The sequence below is a fragment of the Etheostoma spectabile genome, chromosome 8, assembly GCF_008692095.1.
Source record: "Etheostoma spectabile isolate EspeVRDwgs_2016 chromosome 8, UIUC_Espe_1.0, whole genome shotgun sequence".
NCBI lineage: Eukaryota > Metazoa > Chordata > Actinopteri > Perciformes > Percidae > Etheostoma > Etheostoma spectabile.
The window spans coordinates 23,254,798-23,282,240 of record NC_045740.1 but is presented as its reverse complement, the minus strand read 5'-3'; the positions used below and the strand labels follow the sequence as shown (position 1 = coordinate 23,282,240).

At 40.0% G+C, this 27,443-nt stretch overlaps 1 protein-coding gene and 1 long non-coding RNA gene across 3 annotated transcripts in view; one reads left to right on the top strand and one right to left on the bottom strand.

Moving 5' to 3' along the window:
- The window catches only part of cpne2 (copine II), a 72,048-nt gene extending 46,262 nt beyond the window's left edge, over positions 1–25,786 (top strand). For both annotated transcript variants that reach the window (XM_032524147.1, XM_032524148.1), the window contains 6 exons: positions 5,390–5,523; positions 6,297–6,351; positions 6,825–6,876; positions 13,452–13,585; positions 20,604–20,840; positions 24,393–25,786. In XM_032524147.1, the coding sequence (XP_032380038.1) occupies positions 5,390–5,523; positions 6,297–6,351; positions 6,825–6,876; positions 13,452–13,585; positions 20,604–20,840; positions 24,393–24,500 (720 nt within the window). In that variant the 3' untranslated portion in view covers positions 24,501–25,786. The remainder of the gene's footprint in view (positions 1–5,389; positions 5,524–6,296; positions 6,352–6,824; positions 6,877–13,451; positions 13,586–20,603; positions 20,841–24,392) is intronic.
- On the bottom strand, positions 11,038–22,435 carry LOC116694457 (uncharacterized). The gene is made up of 3 exons (XR_004333164.1): positions 22,423–22,435; positions 15,161–15,166; positions 11,038–11,147 (listed from the first exon to the last, which is right to left on the bottom strand). It is a non-coding gene; the product is annotated as an uncharacterized LOC116694457 (long non-coding RNA).
- Positions 25,787–27,443: the final 1,657 nt, after the last annotated feature.

Here is a 27,443-nt window from a genome sequence, read left to right as displayed (position 1 = left end):
TGATATGTTTTTAAAGTTACAAATTGCATTACAAAGATATGGGCATTTAGAGGGCAAGAAGGGGCTAACTAATGCGAGTTTGAGTTGAGTTGCATTATGGGAATTGTAGCATCAATTTTTTTTGGAACTTGACCAATTCCAGAAAATAAACGTCTGGATATTTCAGCCTCAGATTAATGATTGTGATCATTTTTTTTGTGTCTGTTGTGAGCAGTTGGTCTTCACTTATTTGATTTCAGTCACTTCTGCTTCATTTTTTTTATCAGTGTGAAGCTACTTTCTATCAACTCATTTCCTGCAGATGTTTCATATTAAAAGCCTACCACATAAGGGAGAGATTATGCCTTTTGAGCTAACCTGTGTATGTAACCATGTAATCTGTTCAAGAAGTGTGTCATTAGCAGTATAACACCAATGTAAAACAGAAAATTGAATTAACTAGTATTTATGTTGTGGAAGTGCTGGGGAAATATACAATAAATAGCTTGTACCATATTGAGTTTTTGAGATAGATACAGATGTCAACAGCAGTGGTTGTTATGTGTTGCATAGAACATGTCATGAAGGACACAATAAACAATTAGGGCTGCACAATATTGTCATCAATAGACATATCCCAAAAAACACTCAGAGATTTGTTTGTGTTAAAGAAAATATCAGCAGAATAATTTACTTTAAAATGTAACTGTCACTTTTTTTTTAGTGGTGCTTTTTTTAATTCAATTCATTGTTCAGTTTGTTCAATAAAAGAATGTTGGAAATGAATTCCTTTCATTTGTTTTAAATTTATCTTGCATTTTAGCAGAATACTGAAAGCAGCAGAACTGAGTACACTTTAATATCTGTTTATTTATCGCAAGTAATATAGTTATTGCAATATTCAACAATGTTTTTGCATATTTTCCTCATATTGTGCAGCCCTACTATAAATAAACTTTCCTACAGTTAAAGTATGACAGTGGACAGCAGCTTCTAGATGTCAGTGGGCAGAGTGAGACATAGTAACTCCAGTAGATGCTCTAACAGGCTCTCACATACTCATCCATCAACACTTCCCTCCATCCATCTCTCTGGGTGTTTAACTGCAAATAAGTATGCAACGTCCTGGCGGGAGAATTGGCTTATACTCAACAAGAAAGAGCTGTGAAAACTCCAATGTAAATGTCACTATGTCAATCAATTGACAATAAGTTGCCAGTAGTGGAATCCCACTAATTTTTACAGTCACAGATGTTTTCTGCCACATTGCTGCACTGAAATATACAGTAAAGCAATCCCGCTCTGTTGCCCCGTTCATCTTAAATCTTTGCTCTTGCTTGTTGAAACTGTGTGTTTGTCATGTTGAGTTTAGTCTACTTGCGTGCTAGCAATTACTAATAGCTTGGGGCAAGGCATAAGTTAGAAACAGAATGGTGTCATCTCCCACTGTCATCAAATTCACCGCCATCAAACTAATGATATTTGTCACCTGGAGAAGGCACGGAATGAAAAATGCTTTAATAGTTTGGGTGCCATCGACTGTCAGTTTGGGCATATATATTTTATAGGTTCATAATAACACAAAATGAATGGATACCGGGACTGCAAAATGAACATCGCTGATATAAACAACGTCCTCCATAGCAGTGTACACATTCATGGGTTGTATACTAGCATGTATGCAGGCCTGCTCACAGTACATTGTTAGGGATCTGGAAAAAACTAATTTTCCAATACAAAATTGTTTTGTGATTAATTTGGTAATTTAAATAGTCCAATGAGATTATATATACTGTATATATATATATATATATATATATATATATATATATATATATATATATATATATATACACACATACAGTACACACACACATACACACACACACACACACACACACACACACACACAGTTTGGGCAATAAGTTTTGTTTTAATGTGCATAAAGAAGCAAAGAAAAGATGGAAACATTTCCAAAAGGCATCAAATGACAGATTAGACATTCTTACAATATGTCACAAAAAGATTTTATTTCCATAATTTACACTTTCAAAATAACAGAAAACAAAAAAATGGCATCTGCAAAAGTTTGGGCACCCTGCAGAGTTTATAGCATGTACCGCCCCCTTTGGAAAGCTGAGACCTGACAGTGTCATGGATTGTTCGTAATCATCATCTGCAAAGACCAGGTGATGTCAATCTTAAGGTTTTAAATGCCCAGACTCATCTGACCTCACCCCAACAATCAGCACCATGGGTTCTTCTAAGCAGTTGTCTAGAAAACTGAAACTGAAAATAGTTGACACGCTCACAAAGCAGGAGAAGGCTAGAAGAAGATAGCAAAGCGTTTTCAGATGCCAATATCCTCTGTTCGGAATGTAATTAAGAAATGGCAGTCATCAGGAACAGTGGAAGTTAAAGCAAGATCTGGAAGACCAAGAAAAATATCAGACAGAACAGCTCGCAGGATTGTGAGAAAAGCAAGTCCAAACCCACGTTTGACTACACGATCTATCCAGAAAGACCTGGAGACACTGGAGTTGTGCTACACCATTCCACTATAAAGAGATACTTGTACAAATATGGTCTTCAGCAGAAGAAAACCTCTTCTACATCCTCGCCACAAAAATCAGCGTTTGAAGTTTGCAAATTAACATATAGACAAGCCTGATGCATTGTGGGAACAAGTTCTGTGGACTGATGAGGTTAAAATAGAACTTTTGGGCCAGAATGAGCAAAGGTATGTTTGGAGAAGAAAGGGCACAGAATTTAATGAAAAGAACCTCTGTCCAACTGTCAAGCATGGGGAGGGGGGATCAATCATGCTTTGGGGTTGTATTGCAGCCAGTGGCACAGGGAACATTTCACGAGTAGAAGGAATAATGGATTCAATAAAATTTTAGCAAATTTCGGACTTTAACTTGATGCCATCTATGAAAGAGCTGAAGTTGAAGAGAGGATGGCTTCTACAAATGGATAATGATCCTAAACACACCTCAAAATCCACGGTGGATTACATCAAGAGGCGTAAACTGAAGGTTTTGCCATGGCCTTCACAATCTCCTGACCTCAGCATAATTGAAAATCTATGGATAGACCTTAAAAGAGCAGTGCGTGACAGACAGCCCAGAAATCTCAAAGAACTGGAGGACTTTTGGAAGGACGAATGGGCGAAGATACCTCAAACAAGAATTCAAAGACTCTTGGCTGGCTACAAGAAGCGTTTTCATCTGTGATTTTCCATCTTTTCTTGGCTTCTTTATGCACATTAATACAAATTTTTACCTAGGGTGCCCAAACCTTCGAGCCCCACTGTGTATATATCCAATTAGAGCCACAATTTAATTTTAGTGGGTTGCTCTTTATGCTGTGTCCTATCTCTCATTACATTATTTACCTCATTCACCCAATTTCCTCTCTTGTACCTCGACCATCTTTGCTCTCACTTCCTACTTCTCAATTTTCTCTTTCCTTGGTCGCTGACTCCATTGAACCAGCATATTGTTGTTTTATAACACTCCAAACAAAGAGAGAAAGAAGGAGATGCATTAGACTATCTTTAAGCCGATAGGCGGGAGGCAGAGTTTCTGGGTCGGATTCTTGTCAACACACAAACTGTTATTCACCGCCTGAGGAATAGCTTGTCACTCTTAATCTCATATTAGGCTGTGTGTGTGTGTGTGTGTCTTTGTAGTTTGGGTACATGTGTCTAAAGCATCTGTGTTCATATTTGTATATACTATATATCAACGCATTGTCACTCTGTGGTCTTCTGTGTTGAACATATGTCTCTGTGTGTTTTCAGGGACACTGATGTAAGATGTAGTATGTTTCTTTATCTGTCCTCAGATGACAATAATTCCTTGCTTGGGGACCTTATAGTTTTAAAATTACAATGGTTTTGATATGTTGGAAGGTATAAACCCAGTAAATATATTTTATGAGTAAAAGGTCTAAGTTTGTATCACATTAAACATACTGAAGACCACTAATAATTCATATTTATATGGCATTTGTAAGATAATGTAAGATTCTTTTTCTCTTTCAACAATTTCAAATGTGATGAAAATAACTTTAGGGCAAAAAGACAATATGTTAGATTATGTGTGTCCTGCCTTTCAGGAGAAAAAAAGATGCTTCTTCTTTTAGTGAGAGGCCATTTTATAGTAGGCCTATTGCTTTATTTTTCTGTTCATATCACATCATATACAAAAAGAACAACAAGACGCATTGTGGAGTTGAAAAGTGAATCACAATTTCAATTAAATCATAGCATAGCAATTAGCTCTTGCACAAGGTATGTGAGAGGTGCATATTTCTCACTGTCAATGTTTCTCTTAATCCAAGGTATCATGTTCCGACTCAGACACAGTTTCTAACACTTAGAGTACCAGCAACTCCAGTTTCAACATTGTATAATGCCACTAAAAGGCAACAATAAAAACTGTGATTGTTTGCGTTCAGTCAGATTGGTAAAAATGGTAAGTGTTAACATTGTATTGTGTTTTATTATGGACCCATAACAGACATTTTATGTTTTCAGCGACATCTAAGTTATCATGGAGTTGTTTTTCAAAACTTTAATCATATGTTGTGGGAAGACAAGAATGGACCAGAATCAACCCACTAAGGTGGTTTCGTTATTTTTTCTTGTACAGAAGCATAAAGAGTACAGCAGCATGGCTCCCGTGTTTTGGCTAGTGTGCAGGGTTGGGCTAGGTCTTGGGGAATTTAGCTGGGTAGGCGAGGTGCAGTAGAGGGGCTCACCGGTGCAGTGGGGCAAGGAGGGGACAGGACACCTCAAGTTCCCATGAAGATTGATGCAGTTAGCTTCAGTGGCAAACACAGACTTACTTGCCTTTGTCTGCGTGGCTCTTTTTATCCTGGCCTGACGAGGGCAAACAAGAAGCAGCTGGAGGCAGCGATTAGTGAAAACATAGCTAAACCACCAATGGCTCCAGCTAAGTAATTGAGGCACCAAGGAGAGCGGCATGTGTCATATTAAGAGCTAACATTAAATTCCACATTTAGCAGATGCACAGTAGAGTTAATCAGAATAAACATATTAAAACGCACAGCTTGTGTAGTTGCCAGATGAATAATTTTGCCTTTAAGATTATCAGGTTATCAGAGTAATCTGCACCGAAGAAAAACAAAACGGGGGGTCCTTCTTGGATATTTTTATTGTCAAAAGAGATTCAACAATTCCTGTTTTTTCGATTGCTGCTGCTGTCTATATTAACCTTTTTTTCATTCCATTATTGTAGGTGATTCTGTTTCAGTGGAGATGGAATTAAAGGAAACAGCTAGCAACCCACATCAATTACAGTATCTCAAAATATCACTAATGTAAAAGAGCTGCAGGTTTCTAAAATGGCCTCTACTTTGTCACTTCTCTGTATTTCCATAGGTTGGTATAGACTTCACAGCATCTAATGGGAACCCTCGAGAGCCGTCCTCCCTCCACTACATTAACCCACTGGGCAGCAACGAGTATCTTGCTGCCATTTTAGCTGTGGGACAAATCATACAGGACTATGATACGTGAGTATCCTATTGGCTGTTGCACTTGTTATTAGGACTACAGTTATCTTGAAATAGTTGACTTCACTTACATGGTCCGATGGTTGTAAACTGCATTTTTGGGGGAAGGGGCAGAATACAAGCAGTAGACCACTTAAATACTTACAGCGTAAGACGAGCTAGACTTCTGACCATATGAGAAACAATGAGGATGCAGAGTGTCTCTACAAACAAAGTGAAATCATTTTAACATTTTGCAAATTTAACAGTGACAACAAAATGGTTAGTTTTTGTAATTTCTATGTACTTGTGGCTAAAACCTGGTTTATAAATTCCCTAATATTCATCTTAATCCCATCATACCCAAGAACCACTGTGTAAGCTTTATAATGGGTGTCAATAAAACACACATAACTATCTATTCTTTTACTGTTGTAAAGATTGCCAGCGTAAAGGCATCCAATCATTAATAGATCTACATGGCATTTGTAAGATAATGTAATATTTTTCTTTTCTGTCAACAGTTACTCTAAAGTGTGGTGAAAATCACTGCTGGTCAAAAGGAAAATGTCAGATTGTTTGTGTATCCTGGTGCTTCTACTCTAAGACAGAAGGCATTTTAAAATATTGCGTAATTGCCAGCTCTCTGTTAGTTTCTCTACAAATGGATTTAAATGTGTTTTTTTTGTTAAAATGTAACAGGATTTCCTCTGCTAAATCCAGCTTGTAGAATTTGATTGAAAAAAATTGAAGAAGGTTTAACTAATGTTCCAATGTGTTGTTGTGCTCCTCAGGGACAAAATGTTTCCTGCCCTGGGATTTGGAGCCCAACTCCCACCAGACTGGAAGGTAGGTGTAGGTGTGTGTGTGTGTGTGTGTGTGTGTGTGTGTGTGTGTGTGTGTGTGTGTGTGTGTGTGTGTGTGTGTGTGTGTGTGTGTGTGTGTGTGTGTGTGTGTGTGTGTGTGTGTGTGTGTTAAAAAATGAGGAGAGCGGGTTCTCATATGCAAACTTACAGTTAAAGCGAGCCTATATTACACACACACACACACACACACACACACACACACACACACACACACATTGATAAAACTGTTAGCATTATACATGCATATTCACATGATTACGCAACTGTCAACCCATCTGTGTTGCCATGGCACTGAGCTGATGAAAAGGACAAAGGAGAGAGAGCGGTACACAGAGGGAGAGAGAGAGGGTGGGAGGGAGAAAGTGTGGGAGAAATGGACAGTAATTCTCAACATTATTTTACATTGTAGTGATTGAAGAATATAAAGTTTATTGTCTTTGTTTCTTGTCTGCTCAGGTATCACACGAGTTTGCCATCAACTTTAACCCCACCAACCCATTCTGTTCAGGTGAGTAACTGTGCAGCAGTCCCAGATGCCACTGATGACCCTGCTTTTACCTTTAATAAATGTTCATGATACAGTTGTGCTCATAAGTTTACATACCCATACTTAAGTTGACTAAAAAGAGGAATAAAAAAATCATGTTTTGAAAATTCATCTTAATGCCTTAATTTAAAAAATGAGGTAAAATCCTACCTTTAAGGACACCAATTTTCTTTGTAAATGAATAATGGATTGTAAATAAATGTTCTTCCTTAAAATACAGGGGTCATACGTATACATACCCCTATGTGAAATTCCCATAGAGGCAGGCAGGTTTTTATTATTAAAGGCCAGCTATTTCATGGATCCAGGATACTATGCATCCTGATAAAGTTCCCTTGGCCTTTGGAATTAAAATAACCCCATATCATCACATACCCTTTATCATACATAGAGATTGGCATGGTTTTATTTCAGTTAGACTAATAGCTGGTTTGATTTGCATTGAGAGAGGATTTTATGGAAAGTTCCCCATGCCTATCTCTATGTATGGTGAAGGGTATGTGATAATATGGGGCTATTTTAATTCCAAAGGCCAAGGGAACTTATCACAGTGCATAGTATCCTGGATACTATGCATCCTAATAAAGAGATGATTTTATGGAAAGTACCCCATGCCAATCTCTATGTATGATGAAGGGTATGTGATGATGTGGGGTTAATTTAATTCCAAAGGCCAAGGGAACTTTATCAGGATGTATAGTATCCTGGATCCATGAAATAGCTGGCCTTTAAAAATAAATTTGCCTGCCTCTATGGGAATTTAACATAGGGGTGTGAATACTTATGCCCCCTTTATTTTAAAGAAGAACATTTATTTATTTACAATACATTATTCATTCTCAAAGAAAATTGGTGTCTTTAAAGGTTGGATTTTACCAAATTTTTATAATTAAAGGCATTAAGATAAATTTCCAAAACATGATTGTTATTCCTCTTTTTAGTCAACTTAAGCATGGGTATGTAAACTTATGAGCACAACTGTATATTCACATTTTTACCTCATGTCTCAATTTATTTTTTATTTTATTGTATCAATCCGTTTAGCCTGACCAATACTGTATTTTTGAGGCAAATGCATTAATCACAATCGGATAAGGATCTCCTTCATTTTTGAACAACAAATGTAGTAACGGGACATTTTACATTTGGAACAAACTGTAGTTTTTATTAGTGCTGTGCAATTAATCGATTTTAATCGCAATTACTCTTAACAATTACAAAAACAGAGTAATTGAGTTTTTTTTAATTTGCACATTAAATTGCACATAACTCTTTTTTTGTCTTGTGTTCTGAATGAAAAAAGTTCAAACAGGAAAAGTATTAAGGGGAATTTCACAGGTCAAGCTGTTTTGTTTAACTGTTTCACAGTTTTTTTTAAATTCAGTAATTGCAACATCTCTCCAAAAATTAGTATTTCTGTTAAATAGTCGTGATTTTAATATTGACCAAAAGAATCGTGATGATAGATTTTTCCGAGCAGCCCTAGTTTGTAGTGTACATAAACGTATGAGTATGTTGTGTTCTCACTGATCTTTAAATACCTCAAAGAACTCTTTGGCTTTTCTGAACGATAATATCTTTTTACTTATTGGCCAATATATATGCAGATCCCAAAAAGGTAATATTGTCCAACATATTGATAGAAACTTGGGCTGGGTCAGTGAAGCCCATTGCAACACTGAATGGGATATTGTTACAAACAAACTTTACTTAGCTAATAACAAGAACCATCTGAACCATCGGCATACAGACTATTCCATTTTTAATAACATCTGCTGAAAACACTGTTTGCTTGTTTATACTTATATTGTTGGCTATTTTGTGGCCGGGACCCACATCCTCTGCCAACAAGCAGTATTAAAAGATAGGAGTTACTAAGCATTTTCTTTCCTTATGAAGATGAGAAATATTCTCTAATTTGTCTATAGATATCCTGTCATGCCCTTATAAAACATGACTAGTATTGCAACAGCGAAAAGGTTGCCACCACTGTGTGAGACACTGAAACACAATAAAGTTCAATTAAAATGATAGTAGAATATAGTCCCATTTTCTCTACAAACATTTTGACATAAGGCTACAATTCCATTGTGACTTTGTGGAAATACATGGAACACTACAGAGAAAGAGCTAAAACCTCATTGCAATAAAAACTGGAATAGTCTTTACTTTTAACAAGAATGCAAGACACCCTGGGAAAAAAAAAAAAAAATGCCATCTCCAGATCATGTGAGAGCAGCAGGTGCTGTACTCCTCTATAAGTGTCTTACTGAGCCTGAGTAAATAACACCTTCACACTTCACCTACACTTTTTACAAGGTTTGTCTAAATTGGGAGTACAAGAATCAGATGTAATTTATGTATTTGACAATGACAAGACATCAAATTCTCAAACTGTGTGTGCTGCACGGTACTTGCTGATGGATACTACTGATGATATCTGCTCCTTCTTCCAATTTATTCAGCAAGTAATTAAGTGTTACCGCTGCGTTTCTCCTCCCGATCATTGATGGTGCGCCATCTGTTATTCCTAGGAGCGACTTCCTTGACAAACCAGCATGAACATCTTTAACTGTGGTACGGCCTTGCATTGTTTTCACCCAAAGAAATTCACTTGAAACTGCTTGTCCACAAACAGAAATGGCAAGTTGAGCATTATCATTTATGGGGGTGCTCTTGTCCAGAGCCACAGAATATGCGCTGAAAGTTTTTCCTTTGTCACACAGCTGATCATAAATATCATCTGATAGCTCAGCATTCAACTGTGTTGTCTGAAATGCTGATGTAGCTGAAGTTAGAATTTTTCTTCTGGACAGATGATACTTGCAACTTCTAGCCGGCATTTTTATATAAACATGCCTTCAGTAAACGGCTTTCTCGCTTTGACAATCACTCCACTCACCACAAAACTAGTTCTCAACTCTGCATTGGCTTACTTGGATAGCCCTTACTTTAGCTGTGCAGCCCATTTGCTCTTCTTTCTGGTATTTACCATACTCCAGTGCATGCTTAGTTGAATAATGCTGCTTCACATTGTTTTCCTTCAACATGGCAATCTTTTCGCAGATGACGCCATAGGCATGGCCCCTAAACTCAACAAAAAATAATCCATCTCCCACTTCCTCTGAAAGTCTGTGTTTATCATCAACTTGTCTCTTGGCTATGGACAACGTTATGTTGACCTGTCAACAAAACACATCGCTAGTTGTCAGTCAGTCTGTGGTCAGCCCAAACACCTGTGAATTGACCATTTAGCTTTCAATATGGTTGCAACATTGACAGCAAGTGGCCGGGAGTCAGAACTACAGCTCACTTGCATGAACACAAAGCTTGTGCCGTGTGCTGTGTTTTTACAAGAAAGAGCGATGTTGCTCAAATGGCCGGCTGCATGAAATCAATGAGGGTGCCCTGAAGCTAAGATCTCTGCTGTAGGCGCTTTGGGCCCTATTTTAACAATCTGAAATGTTAGTATCAAACACAAGTAGCTTTGTGGGCGGATCTCAGGCGCTGTTGCTATTATACTCGCGGGATAAATGACTCTTACACCCGACGCCAATCTAAAATGGGTTGGTCTGAAGTAGCATTAGTAATAGGTGTGGTTTGGGCGTAACACACAATAAACCAGAGTGTTATTTCACATTCCCTTTAAAATTCATCCAGGGGGCACGCCAGCAGCGGTTCACAGCCGAGGAGAACAAAGTTTGCTATTGATTTTTTTTTTTGACAAAATGTAAATAAAGAAATGTCACAAAAACATACTTTCCGATGTTTTGGGCTTACTCTCTCTGAATCATGAGGTTATGATTGAGTGGTGAAATTTTTGCAGTGTAGTCTAACATTAGACCAAGATTCCCTCACTTTAGACGATGCAGCTCTTCTGTCTCTCCTGTCTTGTGCTGCTGCTGGGGCATTTGGGTTAAGTGTCATCGGCACATGCTGTTCAACATCACATCGCCTTGGTTGGGAGTAGGTTCACCCTAGGGTCCTTTGCACCACGACCTCGAGCCAAACAACCACCCAGAAGCTTTTTTCACCTGGGTCTAACATTGGTCGAGCGTATCCAGCTGAATACCTAAGTGCAGGTGCTATTGGAACCAACTGTGTATCTCGTAAATTACTTCTACAGTAGTACAAATAGGTTACGTACTCATAAAACAATGCATTTGAAAGTTTGTAAGTACAGCAGGAGTTTATTTGAATAACACTTGCCTGCTGGCTTCTGCTCTCTGCTACTACTGCCACTGGCAGTAAGAGTGCTTAGGGACGTCTACAAATTACAACAACGAAAAGAGATACAATAAACATATTTATTTAACTTATTTTTTTAAAGTAAGTGTTGTAGTACTTATTAGCAGGAGACAAGTTATAATTGAGGTAAGTTTGGATACACTACCTTATTTGATCATTAAATTAATGATCAAATCAAATTAATGTGTAAAGTGGAGAGGAAAAATGCTGTCAAAGTGCATTCTCCAATAAACTACATTTTTTCTTTTAAATCATTTCTACGTGTCATCTTGAAGAAAGCAGTGAAATTCGACGGGCTTTTTACTCCTCCTGATGATATTGTTAATCCAGATGTGACAATGTTTGATTTTCTGACAAATACAGGAGAAATAGTGGTTATTTTGGCCATATTGACACCTCAGTAAACGTAATACAACTTTTTTTCTGCCACATGGCATTGTTTTGTCCCACTTTGCAACACAATTATACAACAGATACCTTATTTTTTGATATTGATCAATCCAACACCAAAGATTCTTTTGTACCTTAAAATAATGTTTTCAAAATCATTTCAGTGGTTCATTAACTTGTTGGGATGAGACATAAGAATACTGGTAATGGTAACAGTAATGGACAACTCCGTTCCCAACCTGTAGGGGGAACAAAGAGGAAAGTTGCTTTGGTTCCTAAAGGTGCTGGTTAACAAGAAGCTAATGCTAATGTAATTCTTGGTGAGTAACATAAGATTACGACATTGTTCAACACGCTCAGTTATTTTCAGTATGATTGTTTTGACCACGGTTAACAACTCTGGGCTAACTCAGGAATTCATCAGTAACGTTAACTGTATATATAGACAACTAATCTAATGGTAATTTAGCCAGCTAGCTAACTAGCACACCCCTGTCTGCCTGCCCCACTGATCGCACACACCTGATAATCATCCCATCATCACCGTCTCCCGCCGCTCACACCTGCCTCCCATCTACAATCAAGATCTTCTCTTCAGACCATTGTCGCTTGAATGTTGCTCCAGTCACCCTGGTGAAACTCACAGCAAGCTTTCTAAACGCTTGATTACCAGGGGATGTGGTGATCAGAAAATCTACTATCGAAATTATTACTAGGGTTGTGTTTTTTAAAACCTGTTTTGCTATAGTTGCAGCACAGGGGAAAGTAGTTTTAATACACTGATCTGAGCTGAGAATCACCTCAAAAAATTGCTTGGTTTCATAGTTTAGTCAGACACTTAAAGAATTGACCATTTATGGCAAAATGGTTTTACAGTTAGATTTGGCAGACCTAATCCCTCAACGCATTTAGTACATGAACAATACATCTTAGTTAAATCAACAACACGCCCCACTGGCGCTGCAAGGCTTCAGTTGGGATGAGAGCTGACAACAGCCCAGAGGACACATCCACAGTCAGCCCCCAGCCAGCTAGCAGCCATCCACTATCATTACAGCCCCGGGGACACATCCACAGTCAGCCCCCAGCCAGCTAGCAGCCATCCACTATCATTACAGCCCTGGGGACACATCCACAGTCAGCACCCAGCCAGCTAGCAGCCATCCACTATCATTACAGCCCCGGGGACACATCCACAGTCAGCCCCCAGCCAGCTAGCAGCCATCCACTATCTTTACAGCCCCGGGGACACATCCACAGTCAGCCTCCAGCCAGCTATCAGCCATCCACTATTATTACAGCCCCGCACCGGGGACACATCCACAGTCATCCCCCAGCCAGCTAGCAGCCATCCACTATCATTACAGCCCCGGGGACACATCCACAGTCAGCCCCCAGCCAGCTATCAGCCATCCACTATTATTACAGCCCCGGGTACACATCCACAGTCAGCCCCCAGCCAGCTAGCAGCCAGCCTGGTCAGTACTCTCTGTGCTAAGGACGCTAACGTTTACTGAACCGTCTGGAAACTATAGGTCCTAAACTATTTTGAAAGAGACGACATTTTGGGGACTGAGGCAAGTGTTCAACAAATAAACTCATTGACACATTTAATTGTCTGGTTGTATTTAGCTGATCTGTGTCTGAAATAACACTGCTGATGAGAAACTATCATCTTCATGAGCTTCTGGCATGGAGTTGAAAATGTCTCACTTCAGCTGGGAGATATGGGTAAAAGACACTTTTTCATATACATGGCCCATCGTCATTTCCCCCCCATTACAAACCTCTTTTCCTCCTCTTTTTGCTGTCTCTCTCCTGCCCTCACCACCTCTTACCCATCTTTCAATTTAAGGTTTGTTGGACTTTGAATTCTTTCTTTCTCTCTCTCTGTGTAGGTGTGGAGGGTATTGCCCAGGCCTACTCTGCCTGTCTCCCTCACATTCGTTTCTACGGCCCAACTAACTTTGCTCCAATCATCAGCCACGTAGCACGTTTTGCTGCCCAGGCACTTCAACAAGAGAATGCAGCGGTAGGTGGCAACATGTTACTTATCTGACTTTTTATGTTTTAATTATTTTTCAGTTTAATCTGTACATTGCAGACAAGAATGGTGAGAAACAGGAGATAATGCAGTATGTAAAACATTAACAAATATTGCAGACTGTATTCCAGTTTCCATTACAAACAGTAACCACTACAACTCCATGCCTAAAGGCAGCCAGCAATCAATTGAAATCCGTCAGGACACACCTGCCCATAACGTGTAGCTAATAAGTATCACCTCGATAAGTATCATTTTACGTTACTATAGCTAAGGCAATGATGCGCGACGTGATGCAAATGTTACAAGCTGAAGCTGCACGTTATTCAAAACTCAAGTGGGTGTTTTTTGTTACTATTCACAGGGCATTTGTCATAATCTCCATAACTTTTAAAACTTACGTGAAGGCAGGAGGGCTTGGCTTTCCCTCTTTCATTTGCAGTGCTCCATGTGTGCGAATATAAACAAAGTCACGTGACTGGGGGCAGAGGGCATTGCTGAGGACAAGATAGGATGATACAGCAATTTAAATTTGATTTAATTTTAGTACTGATTGGCGTATTATCCTAAAAATGAAGCCACGACAGCAAAAAAAAAAATTTTAAAAGAAATAAAAGTTAATTTAAGCTCTTTCAGAGGGGCAGAAAAGCCAATCAGGGCATACAGGCAGTTGCAACAATATCCCGTACGTGCACCTCCCTGGTGTGTAGTGCTCTCATTAAAATTAAGTCTCAAATGAACATTATTTGTTTTGGCTGCATAATTCAATTCAGTTTTATTTACAGAATCAGATCATAACAAGAGTTATCTCAAGACACTTTACAGATAGAGTAGGTGTAGAACACACTCTATAACTTAGAAGGACCTAACAATTGCAGTAATTCCCCCAAGAACAAACATTTAGTGCAACAGTGGCGAGGAAAAACTTCTTTTTAGGGAGAAACCTTGGACAGACTCAGGCTCTTGGTAGGCAATGTCTGACAATGTCGGTTGGGGGTGTGATGAACAGTGGCAAGCCAGTTCTATAAGGGTTGATAGATGAGTCTGACGTCTGTGAAAAGAGAAGCTGAGAAGAGAAGGGGTGCTGTGTCTGTAGCTATACACCCTCCCTGTGCCGGTCGAGGCGAATGCTGCAACTCCTCGCTCCCTACCTATAAGCTTTATCAAAGAGGAGAGTGAGGAGAGCATAGATACTATTCACACCACAACTACATGTGCAATCACTGCTGCTGCTCTAACACAGCTTCTAAATCTGTCACTTGGGGACCCAAATAAGATAAGTATTTGCATTTGAGCCACAGACTTGTTGAGTGTGAGGCAGCAGGGGTTAGCACGGTCTAAGGTCCTAGATTTCAACTCCAGTAAGGCCCAAAGGTGCCGGAGCAGAATCATGTAATGCCAGTTAATCTATTTTAATTTCCAATTGCATGTTTCTAATTCAGAGCTAGCAATGCAAAAAAAGAAGTCAGTTTATAACAAAAAACGAACTATCCTTTAAAAAACAAGAAACACTTGACTACATTTTCAACAAGACGAGTTTGGGCACAAAATCAGGTCTCGCACATGTTGCTGACGTCTGTAGGGCAGCAAGACTTGGGTTACATTACCTGTGAAGCTCAACATCATGTTCCCACTGGGATCATTCAAACTAAAAAAATTACAACTGTGTGACACCTCACAGGAGCTTCCGATCTACATACGTTCAACAAAGATGTCCCTGTCTTATATGTATTCAGTGGCATGTTGCCTGCCTAAATCTGGAGAGAGTGCAGTAGCTGGGTATCATTATGCCACCATGGTGCTTTTTGTCCCTAATTGTATCTTGTCACCCTGTGGAGAACAAATACACAAGCAAAATACACAAAGGATTGTACTCGTTAGTCTGTTTTGTGCCAGAATCCTTTTGTTTCTGTAAGGATATAGTTGCAGGCCATTTTCTTGTTTCATATTACAGTGAGTTCAAACAGGGGTGGAACATAGGAGTGACAGAAAATGAGATGTGACAGCTGCCGCAGAAGTGTGGACCACATACTGGGGTAGTAGTTAGACTAGTGTGTGTGGTATGTTTGGTGTGTGTGTGTCTGTGGAGGGGGGGGGTAAGTGGGTGGGTAGGTTGTAGGCTGCACAGATCGGCTGTTGCTCAGTGTTCCTGTTCCTTTAGATAATAAGAGAACCTGGGACTGCAAGAACACACTCCTGTTACTGACATACTAAAACACACACACACACACACACACACACACACACACACACACACACAGGCTGCAGGCCAGTGCAGTTTGTGCGTGTCCCAGTGTGTAAGTGACCCTGTCTGTATGTGTGATAATGATTCTCTAATGAGCGCTGCTGTTAGCACATTAAGAGACAGGCTTCAGAGCCTCCTGTGTGTTGTGTGTGTGTGTGTGTGTGTGTGTGTGTGTGTGTGTGTGTGTGTTGTGTGTGTGTGTGTGGTGTGTGTGTTGGGGTGTGTTGTGTGTGTGTGTGTGTGTGTGTGTGTTGTGTGGAGGGGGGGGAGGTTGTAGGATGCACAGATTGGCTGTTGCTCTGCCTCAGTGTTCCTGTTCCTTTAAATAATAAGTAAACCTGTGACTGCAGACTGTAAGAATACACTCCTGTTACAGGCACACACACAGGCTGCAGGACAGCAGTTTGTGTGTGTATGTGTGATAATGATTGATCTAATGAGCGCTACTGACAGCACATTAAAGAGAGCTTCAGAGCCCTCCGTGTGTATGTATGTGTGTGTGTGTGTGTGTGTTATAACCCAACTCTTTCACAGTTTACTCCATAGATCCCGCTCATGCCTACGTTTGCTGCTGCATCTCCCATCACCACCCCAACCTCCTTACATGGTAGTTCATGTTGTTGATTTAACTAAGATGTATTGTTCATGTACTAAATGCGTTGAGGGATTAGGTCTGCCAAATCTAACTGTAAAACCATTTTGCCATAAATGGTCAATTCTTTAAGTGTCTGACTAAACTATGAAACCAAGCAATTTTTTGAGGTGATTCTCAGCTCAGATCAGTGTATTAAAACTACTTTCCCCCTGTGCTGCAACTATAGCAAAACAGGTTTTAAAAAACACAACCCTAGTAATAATTTCGATAGTAGATTTTCTGAGCACCACATCCCCTGGTAATCAAGCGTTTAGAAAGCTTGCTGTGAGTTTCACCAGGGTGACTGGAGCAACATTCAAGCGACAATGGTCTGAAGAGAAGATCTTGATTGTAGATGGGAGGCAGGTGTGAGCGGCGGGAGACGGTGATGATGGGATGATTATCAGGTGTGTGCGATCAGCTGTTAGCAGCAGGCAGGAGAGGAAAAAAGGACACAGTAGAGACAAACAAGGCAGGGCCAACAGAGAAACTAACAGTAGAAAAAACCCAAAGAGAAAATAGTAAACAGAACAAAAACTCACGGCCAGCCATACCCCAACCATCCCAAAATGTATTTACTGATACATAAAAATATTTGCTTTGTTACACCTACTTAAAACCTATAGGCAGGTTTTTGACACATTTTGATCTGAACATCTGCAGATCTGTTGCATAAAAACAAGATAAGGGATTAAGTCGGGATATTCAAGTTATCCTGGATTCATTTAGCTTTGACTTGGTTACACAAAACCAGGGGCCTGTTGCACGAAACTAGGATAAGGGATTAAGCCGGGACATTCAAGTTATCCTGGATGGATTTAGCTTTGACTCGGTTGCACGAAACCAGATTGAATTAAACCCAGCCAAGTAACCATGGAGATTTATTCTTTGCGGCTAGCCTGGTCCAGAGCAGGCTAACAGCCAGGCTAAGATTAATCCTGGAGTCTCACGTGTCAAATCAGCTGCCGTCTGATCCCAAATAAATAAACGTGTTTAAACATAGCTCCACCTGTTCATCCTCGCTCTGCAAACGTGCAACCGATTAAGCCGCGATGAGCAGTTCACACTAAGTCAAGCTGCGCTTTTTCACTCATCCTGGATATATTTATTCTACTTTCGTGCAACACACCCCTGAAGTTAACTTGCTCAGGATAGAATATGTTACCATGGTGATTTCCCCAGGATAAAAGAGTAGGTTTTGGGATACTGGAAAAACCAAGTTAAGCCCAAAAATATCTGGCTAACCCACTAATCTCACCATGTGGTACAGGCCTCTGGTGTTGGTTTTGGTGCTGATAACAACAGTTTCTTTAAAGCTGCACTAATCCAATTTCATTAATCATCAATAGGTCAAAAGACCACATGAGTTTTTGGGGATCAAGACACAGTTAAATAATAGCGAATATTGGACTTGAAACATAAGTTAAATGTAAAAACGTCAATAAATTATTGCTAATGCTGCTCCATGTCTATTGGTTAGTGTTTGGTAACATGTTAGCCTTAACAGTTTTAAAATAAACATGTGACATAAAATATGTGTCCTTAGCTCATTGAATGGAATTGAATTTGATTCTATTAAATTCAATTTTATTTATAGATTCAAATCATAACAACAGTTATCTCGAGACACTTTTCAGATCTCTAATTTATAAAGTCCCAACAATTCCCCAAGAGCAAGCATGGTACGACAGTGCGACAATGCGCAGTGGCGAGGAAAACCTCCCTTTTAGGAAGAAACCTCGGTCAGACCCAGTCTCTCGGTAGGCGGTGTCTGACGGTGCCGGTTGGGGGTGTGATGCACAGTGGCAATAACAATCACAACAAAGAAAATGGAACAGTGACTAAAAAGTGGTAGTAGTTCATGTCATAGCAGGTCATTGCTGCCCAAAGTGGCTATCATTAAAAAAAGTCAATTAATAGGTTAGACAATGTGAATAAAATTTAGAAACAATCTGATCTCCGAACAAATACTGTTTGCTAGGCTTGGGTAGTATCTATTTTTTCAAACCTTCTTGAATGTAGTAAATTCTCATAAAATGTAAAAAAAAAAAAAAAGGACAAAAGGAAATATTTGTATACTATTTTTACTTATTTAACATAACACCTTCTGAAAATACAAGCTTAATTGCCTTGTTAACGCGTCGTAAAACACACTTCTTTTTAAACTATAATAACTATAAACTATAATAACTATAAACAGAACTCAATAAAATGTTTTGTCCTCTTACTCTGCCAACACTGGCCCGTACTACAGTGGCGGTGCCAGAGATTCACTTTTAATGGTGCTATGGGGTAAATTGGGTAGCATGTGGGGTATGCTAGCATTTATGTACGTATTTTAAAGCTTCAGTGCGTAACCTTTTGATATTAATGAACGTCCGTTACATTCAAGCTATTGTCAATTGAGTTGCTACAAAGCTAATTAAGACTATCAGCTCCACACAGCTGTCTCAGTCTTTCTCAGTCTGACTATTAGTAATGGGCGACAGGAACGATATGCAACATAAACAATACAAAATTGGCCTATGATAGAGATTTTAATTATATTGCACTATCACCATAATGTATGTTGATGACGCAATCTACCTGCAAACATTTAGAGCCATGAGCTGCAACATCGTCATCTTGGGTAAACATGGCTAAAAGAGAAAATGGAGGAGCTGGTGAAAAACACTGTTGTAATATCTTTTATCTGGACTGGGTTTGGATTTAAGCCGCTGCTTGGAGACTTTCATTGGCCGGACATTTCACTATATAACGGACAATTGGACTCTTGGCAGCCTTACATACGGCCGTGGTGTGTGTGTGTGTGTGTGTGTGTGTGTGTGTGTGTGTGTGTGTGTGTGTTGGGGTATACAAGTGTGCGCTGTCACTGTTTAGCACTTTTTACTGTCTATGGCATGGTAGGCCTACTACTGTAAAGAAACTTTTACACTTGAAGAAACATTTTCTTTAGTTGACATATATGTACCTTATTCTGAAAGTATCTTCTTTATTCTCCAAAAAATATTGTGCTTTCATTTTGCACTTTATTATGTTTTCATTTGACTAAGTGTAGCGCCTTTTAGAATGGTTTGGACTAAAGGAAAGAAACCCAATACTTCAAGATTTTCCTTTGTTAAAGTCTCTGCAACTAGCGTTGAATTTTATTTTTATTTATTTATTTGAATTTTTATTTATCTGCAACGTAATGTTGCATGATCACGGAAGGCTGGTATCATCGTGTGGATGCACCCACCGACAGCGTTGTTGTCATTACTTAGAATTCCTCACGGGGGAGTCCAAAACTACGCACTACAACTTTAATAGACAGCTTTTAGAGCTTTTTTTTACTCATTTGTATTATGTTTGTGTTTAGTAAATAAGAAGGAGATATAAGACATAAGACAAGATGAGTGCCATTTTTCTGCACAGTACATCTTGTGACCTGGCCATGAAACATTCTGTATTTTCCACTTTATACAGACACACATTTCTGTGTGCTCTCCATGCATTCATTATGGTTACATTTTTAGAAAAACAAGAAACTTCAACATGTATGGATTCCAACTGCTACAGGACCTGATGCTTTCCCTTCTGATTCTATGCAAATTATTCATCATTTGTTCTTCCTTTCATTTTTCATCTATACTTGTTCATCTGTGGATTCTTTTTATTCTTTTTGTTTTCTTCCATCATGTTTTTCCAGGAACAGATGGCGTGCTCTGTTATGTGAATGGAGCCCAACTTGCTGTGACGCAGAAAAGCTTTCATTCTGTTTTCTATTTTTCTCTCTGTCATGCAGTGTCGTCCAGCTCTCTGTCTCCTTCTTAAATTATTTCCTGTCTCCTTTTCACTGTCACACCTAACACTCTCTGAAATTTCCATATTTTTATTTATCCCTGGTCTCGGTCTTTGTCCTAGCCCTACTTGTCCGCCTCCACAACATTATGTCACTTTGCTCAGCATTATTGACAGCATAATCATAATGATTGCAACTGATTGTCTCAGTCTTTTTTCTTGATGCAGATTTCTGTTCAAGTGACTTTGGAAGAGATTCAAGATTTATCAGTGATACCACATGAAAATGGGATTTGTCATTTCTCTCTCAATAACTTCCCTTCCACCATCCCTCTTCCCCTCTGCAGCAGTACTTCACTCTCCTCATCATAACGGATGGTGTCATCAGCGATATGGACGAGACTCGGGATGCCATCGTACAGGCTTCGAAGCTACCCATGTCCATCATCATTATTGGCGTGGGCAACGCAGACTTCGCTGCCATGGAGTTCTTAGATGGAGACGCCAGCGTTTTAAGGTCCAACACAGGAGAGGAGGCTGTTCGGGACATTGTGCAGTTCGTCCCTTTCAGGGATTTCCGAAATGTGAGTATTGCTCTCAGAAAACTGGCGGGGGGGGGGGGGGTTGACATGGAATTGACGATGACCATTTTGATTAGTGTCAAGTACGTTTAGTCGTTGACATCCAAAAATCTGATGAATTAACTAAAGTACAAGTGTGGCAAATTAAAATTGAAAAAATTAAAACGACAAAATAAAGCGACATTGCCACCTAGGTTCAAAAGAGCCTAGCAATCTGTAAAAAAGGCTGCACAGCGTCTTAAAATCAGGGGTGAGCGGAGTTAAAAAACATCAACCAAGGTAAAAACTTTACAGAAAATGTATTCATATACAGTGTATTTTTAGTTCTGGCGACATCCCATGTCCTGCCAACAGCTGCAGCCTGGGATTAACAAACAAGGGTGTCGCTTCAGTTATAAAAACACAGCACGGGTAAAAAGGTTTAATTAAAAAGAAGGGATCTTCTGAAAACAATTTGGTGGAAAGTGTAGAGCGGGGACTTAGCTTGAAGAAGGTTGTATTGTAATGACATCCTGCTGCTGTTCCCCTGCGGCGCTCCTTCCGATGCCGCTACACTCTTCCCAGCTTGTCCGACTGTCCTCAAAGCACTCGCCCAGGGAACTTCACCAGCCGGCAAGCTCACATGCTGAATGCTGTGAGTCGAGGGGCCTGGGATTGTGTCTCTGTGCTTTTCCTCTTTTTTCCACAATAGGCGTCCTGGTCATGGTACATCCGTAAGTACGCTGACCACACACACTATATCAACAAAGTTGAATTTCTGGGATTGTTCAGGTGGCGCCGGAAATTCCGCCTTTGTGTTTTGTCATTTTAAACTCCGGTGGATTTCTGAGGACTATGGTTAACTGCTCCTCAGATCTCTGCAGGGTAAATCCAGACAGCTAGCTAGACTGTCTGTCCAATCTGAGATTTTAGTTGCACGACTGAAACAACCTTTGAATGTACACATGTTCCACCAAAACACGTTCCTTCTTGAGGCTATTTTGCAGCGGCGCCGTTGCTCAGTCCCACGCTTAGCACCGGCCCAGACCATTGTGATTGGTTTAAAGAAATGCCAGTTAACCAGAGCACGTTTTTCTTCCATCCCAGAATGCAGTGTAGACTAGCCAGACCCTCCTCCGCAGCACTGTGGAGGAAGGTCTGGCAATGCAAGACTGCACGCACCTGGTCCTCACCTTGGACCACGGGCAGCCGTGGTGCTGCTTCCCAGGTCCATTGTCCCCCATAGGAGCAATTTAAGGGCAATAGGAAAAAGCATTACTTTTGAAAAACTACACAATACAGTAAAAACTAACTTAAAACATCCAAATAAAACCATGCAAAATAAAATAACATCACACAATGAAAAACACTTTTGTCCTTTGACAGGAGTATTTTAAAAACTTTACACTAATGAAGTACTATGTTAATTTACAGCTGTGGAATGTCCTCAGTGGACTATGTTGAAACATGAATAGTTAGAACAAATATGTCTATTTACAGTTTCTGCTGAGTCATCCACAATGTTTAACAGCTAAACAGCTCCCGGTGAAGTTTGACACCTTTCAGTCACCATTTGGTGAGATGCCACGTGAGCGAATGTTTCGACTTGCTGCTGTGATTTGCGGTGCCACTTTGACTCCGTCTCAGTTCTGCGGTAGAGGCTTTACCTGTGACATGATGTCAATCTGTCTGAATGTGAACGTGTTATTCAATGGCCGCCTGCTGCTTCTCAGACTGTAGCTGCTTACACACAACACACATACTATACAGGCTCTGCTTGATGAAGAGAGCTGCCTGGTGGTCTCTGGGACCGTGTGTGTTGATTACATACAGCTCATGTACCAGGTTTGACGTGAGTGTCCATACACACAGGACTTACTTTGTGCATTTTTGTTCATTATTATATATTCTTATATATATTTTGTGTGTGTGTGCGTGGGCTGGTGGTGGAGGAGCTGACTTCCTCTGTGGTGGGAGGAACACAGCGTTTGCTGGCTTTGTTCCAGTTTATTGGTGGGAGGGTAAGAGACAGCAACAGACATAATAAAGAGGAAGAAGGAGATATTATTATTATAACCTTTATTCATTCAGGGAGGGCCATTGAGAGCAAGCACTCTTTTCCAATGACGCCCTGATTACAGCCCAAATAAAAGGAAATAAAAACATCTTTAAAAAATGGCAGTACAATTAAATAATCTGATCACCAAACAATACCAAAATTACAATATGTAAAGAATACATAAACAATTGGTTAAGAGGGTTTTTGAAAACAAGAGCAGTCCTGTGGCTGGGTTAGCTCAGTTGGTAGAGCAGGCGCGCGTGCATAGAGGTTCACTCCTTGCAACACATTTCCAAGCATCTTCTTGAACGTCCCAATGGAAACAAGTTGTTCTAATTTGAGAGAATCCTGTAGCCAGTTCAATCTGTCAGGAGGGTACAAGTTAAAAGCACTCTTCCCTAATTTACAATTGGTGCGTGGCGTGATGAGTCTAATCTGTGTCTCTGAGTGTGTCTGATATGTGTGTTAGTGGAATGTAGCAGCGAAAACAGATACAGGGGAATCCTGCTAATGAAGCTGAGACAGAGGAAACGTAATAATGGCCACTTTGTTGGCAGGGTAGATATTACTATAAATTATTATCTTTATAGAGCTGCTGGTGGTGATTAGATAGATAGATAGATAGATAGATAGATAGATAGATAGACAGACAGACAGACAGACAGACAGATAGATATTTATTGAGCCCCAAAAAATGGGAAATTATGGTGTTACAGCAGCACATGTACATCAGTCACATAACACAGAATATCAATGAAATACTATAAAAATACACATACATACAATTATTACATTATTACACTGTGAACGTTAGTAGCAATTGTTGTAATAGAATTCATTACATTTTAAGATTATTTCTTTGGGCATTTCCGGCCTTTATTTTGACCGGACAGATGAAGACATGTTAGGGGAGAGAGGGGAATGACATTTATTAGCTTTAAAAGAATTGGTTAAACAATAAGAACAAATCTTGAAAAGGAGAATGAACAGATACTGGATTTATAGAGTGCCTTTCTACTGTTCTAATCCAACCACTCAAAGTGGCGGGGGGGTACTTTCTACTGAAAGTCACCAGATACATATGTTGCTTGTCGTTTTAAAAAACCAAAAACCAAAAACAAGGGTCTCTGAAAAGTCGCCAAATCTAGTGACACAGACCCTAAGTTGGCACCACTCAGTGCTGCTGTCCCTGACTCACTAAAACTACATCCATAGGCCGAGCTCGGCTACATACGGCACGCCAATCAGAGCTGCAGAGCTAAGGCGGGGCTACAGATCAGGTGTCCCTGAAAAACCTGCGTAGCTAACAGTGTTTCCGCATTACATTAGTTGCACATGTGGAAATAGGTGTCCATAAACCATATGCAACCATCAGCCAGCACTGGTGCCCTGGACGTGCAGATACCAGGGCCAGTGTGGAAATAGACCACTATCACCACTAATCTTACCTTTTTCCATCCTTCGTTTTGCTCCGCATTTATGCATAAATGTGCTCTCTTGCTCCTTTTCTCTCTTAGGCACCCAAGGAGACGCTTGCCAAGTCGGTCCTGGCTGAGCTGCCTCAGCAAGTCACCCAGTACTTTAAACAGCGGAACCTACCGCCCACCAACACGACGGCAAAATGAGACGGCCAAAGATGAGAGCCAGCACGCTGTACAATAGCTCATCGAAACCTCTCTTCCCGTTCGCGGCAAACAAGACAGGAAAGTGTGTACATCAGCTGTGAACAAACATGAGATGTGGACAAAAAAAACAAAAAAAAAACATTGAAGATATCCCTGCCATTATATTTGCAAAGCTGTTACTGGTTAGAGAATGTTTTGTCAGTATCCAGTGTGAATCCATCAGAAGTGATTTTTCTCTGTTTCTTAAAGCTTGAGAACCATAATAATGATGTGTAAAGAACCTAGCATGTCTACAGTGAAGGCAGATGTCTGAAAATGATATGGATGTATATGAATATGCAGGTAAAACACTGGCCTTTTTATTTAATTTTTATTTTTAGAGACATGAAAAATATCCAGATTTATCGGGATGTAGTTTTTTTGTTGCTTCTTGCATGTGTGTCTAGTGATTGATACCATGTGATGGGTACAACTCCTTGGTGTAAAGTCCCTTCTCAGCTGACATATCGTATATCAGTGGTTGAATCCCGTCCCGTTGTTGTATGGATCCTCTTCAGGTAGCAGATCAGTTGAAGGTTTGCTTTTGTGTTCATGTGTGGCAGACTCAGACTAAGCCTGAACAGAGCACTATTTCTTCACCCCTCCTCCGGCATGGGGGGGGGGGGGGGGATTTTGACGTTTTGATCACCGGTCTATGCTGATTTGATTCAAGAGAACAGGACCAGAGGAGGGTGAGGCCTTAGTGGCAGCTGTAGCACTAACCCAAGACAGATGTGGGATACTGTGTGTGGACTGTATTAGGCTGCTAAATACAGAGCCATTTTCCTAGATTTTGCAAAATCCTTGTATTTCTAATGAATTCAGTTCATCCTGCATGTTGCCAATATCTACTCACCGTTTACAAACTGATGCCGATGATCACAAACCGCACGTTTCTGTTTATTTTTTAAATTATGTATCAGAGTTTGTAAATATTTTAATGAAATTCCACTGAAAGGGAAGAAAGTGTTCTATGGCAAAGAAAGACGTGTCAAAGAAGGCTGTTACTGTCACAGTTTGAATGATTGGAAGCAGAAGAGGAGTTTCTGATATGCATATATATCGAATGTATATTTATATGATGCTGTTCATGTTCTGATAAGCAAATGTTTACTTTTATGCAGTGCTGATTTGTGTAATTATCCTACTGTGTATTGCTGTGAATCTTTGTACTAAATGTGTTGCTATTCATTTTATAAAGTTGTGTCTATGTCCACACTCAGGTTAATAAACTGAAGGAAATGTCACATGTCCTCCGTCTCTGTACATATGAGAGCAGCGCACCACAAAGACCATTACAAATTGCCTGGTATCATGACATACCTACAGGGGACCATAAGCTGTGACCTCTGAGGGGAACAGGTACCTACCTGGGCTTCCCCGTACCAATCCCAAATCATTTGACTACCCGAGGGGCCTGAATCCTCTCCAGCCGCTGCACAGTCAGGTGCACCGCGTTGAGACAGAATCCAGAGACGTGCCGCTGAAAGTGGTCTGCTGTGTGAGATAAAGCCAAGGGGGTAAGCCCGCCTCAACAAAGCATACCTCCTGTGGCGCCATTTTGATGCTAACAAGCCATCACCTGCTGTTAGCATTCCATTGACTGCCATTGATTTTGGCGCCACATTCACAGTGAATAACTTTACATCTGAAGCATTTAAAGACTCTATTTTTCCATTCTTCATTTCTAAAGAAACACGACAATGTAAAAAGGCTCCTGTAATATTTAGCCCCATGGTGGAAGGGGGCATGAATTCAGGAGTTATTCACCTGGTGCTTCGATTTATTTCTTTATCAAACACGTGGAAGTTCAGTATTGCAAGGGTGACTTATTGCAAAAATACATAAAAACTTTAAAAAATAAAAAAAAAACACGAAAACTAAATACTAACTATTCAAATAATTATCATCACAAACTTATATTATAAAAAAGATCAAAGGCTATATTAGGCCCTGACTATCGAGCCCTAGGACCTTCACCCTTCCAGGCCAACGCTGTTCTTCCAGAGGAGCCTCTGCCTCCTTCCTTTATAGCAGAAGCCCCTCCTACAAGACACACCAAAGTTAACTGGAAATCAATCAAACACCATTGTGTTCATAAACCATTCCCAAATATTCCTGGCTACATTAATACACCGTATCTATAACATCAAAAATTAAATGTGACATGCTGAACAAGCTTCTCAAAACAGAACTCTATGGCTTCTGTACACCCCTCTGTACCGGCTGACACTTGGACCATTCCAGATCTTCCCCTCTATAAATTACTCCAGACCCAGTAAGATATCCTGTTGGCCACTTTGACCCCGATCCCTGCTTGAAGATGAGAACAGGTGAATGAAACCTTGGGTAAATCAACTAAACTAAAATAAATTACTTGAAATTAACTGTGTATGTGTTGTATTTATCCAACCATAATTTATAGTCTTTCGACTAGTACTTAAATGAACTGAAATAAAATAAAACAAGCCATGTTTTCACTGATTTAAGCCCACATGCTAATGATAATGCTCACGCTAACCGTCCCTTGCTACCAAGGTTAGCTTAGCATTATAAGACATTCTACCACCGGCTTAAATAAAGGCATAGGCTAGCCCCATGACAGCTCAAATACCTTGTAGCTCATGTTATGGCTTCGTATTAGACGTTTTTGTAGCAATAGACTAATACTACACGTCTTTCTGTTGCATCGTAAAGGAATTACCGAACAGTACAGGATAAGCTTGCAGGCAGTTTCGACTTACATTAGCTTTTTAGGTTTAATTACTAATGTTAAATAGCATTTTAGTTAGCAATAATTAGCCTGTGCTTATGTTATCTCCTAACATATACCTACGCTCTCCGTCTCTGCTGATTATGAATGATTGAGAGTTCTCTTGGCACAGCTACCAGAAGACTTACAAC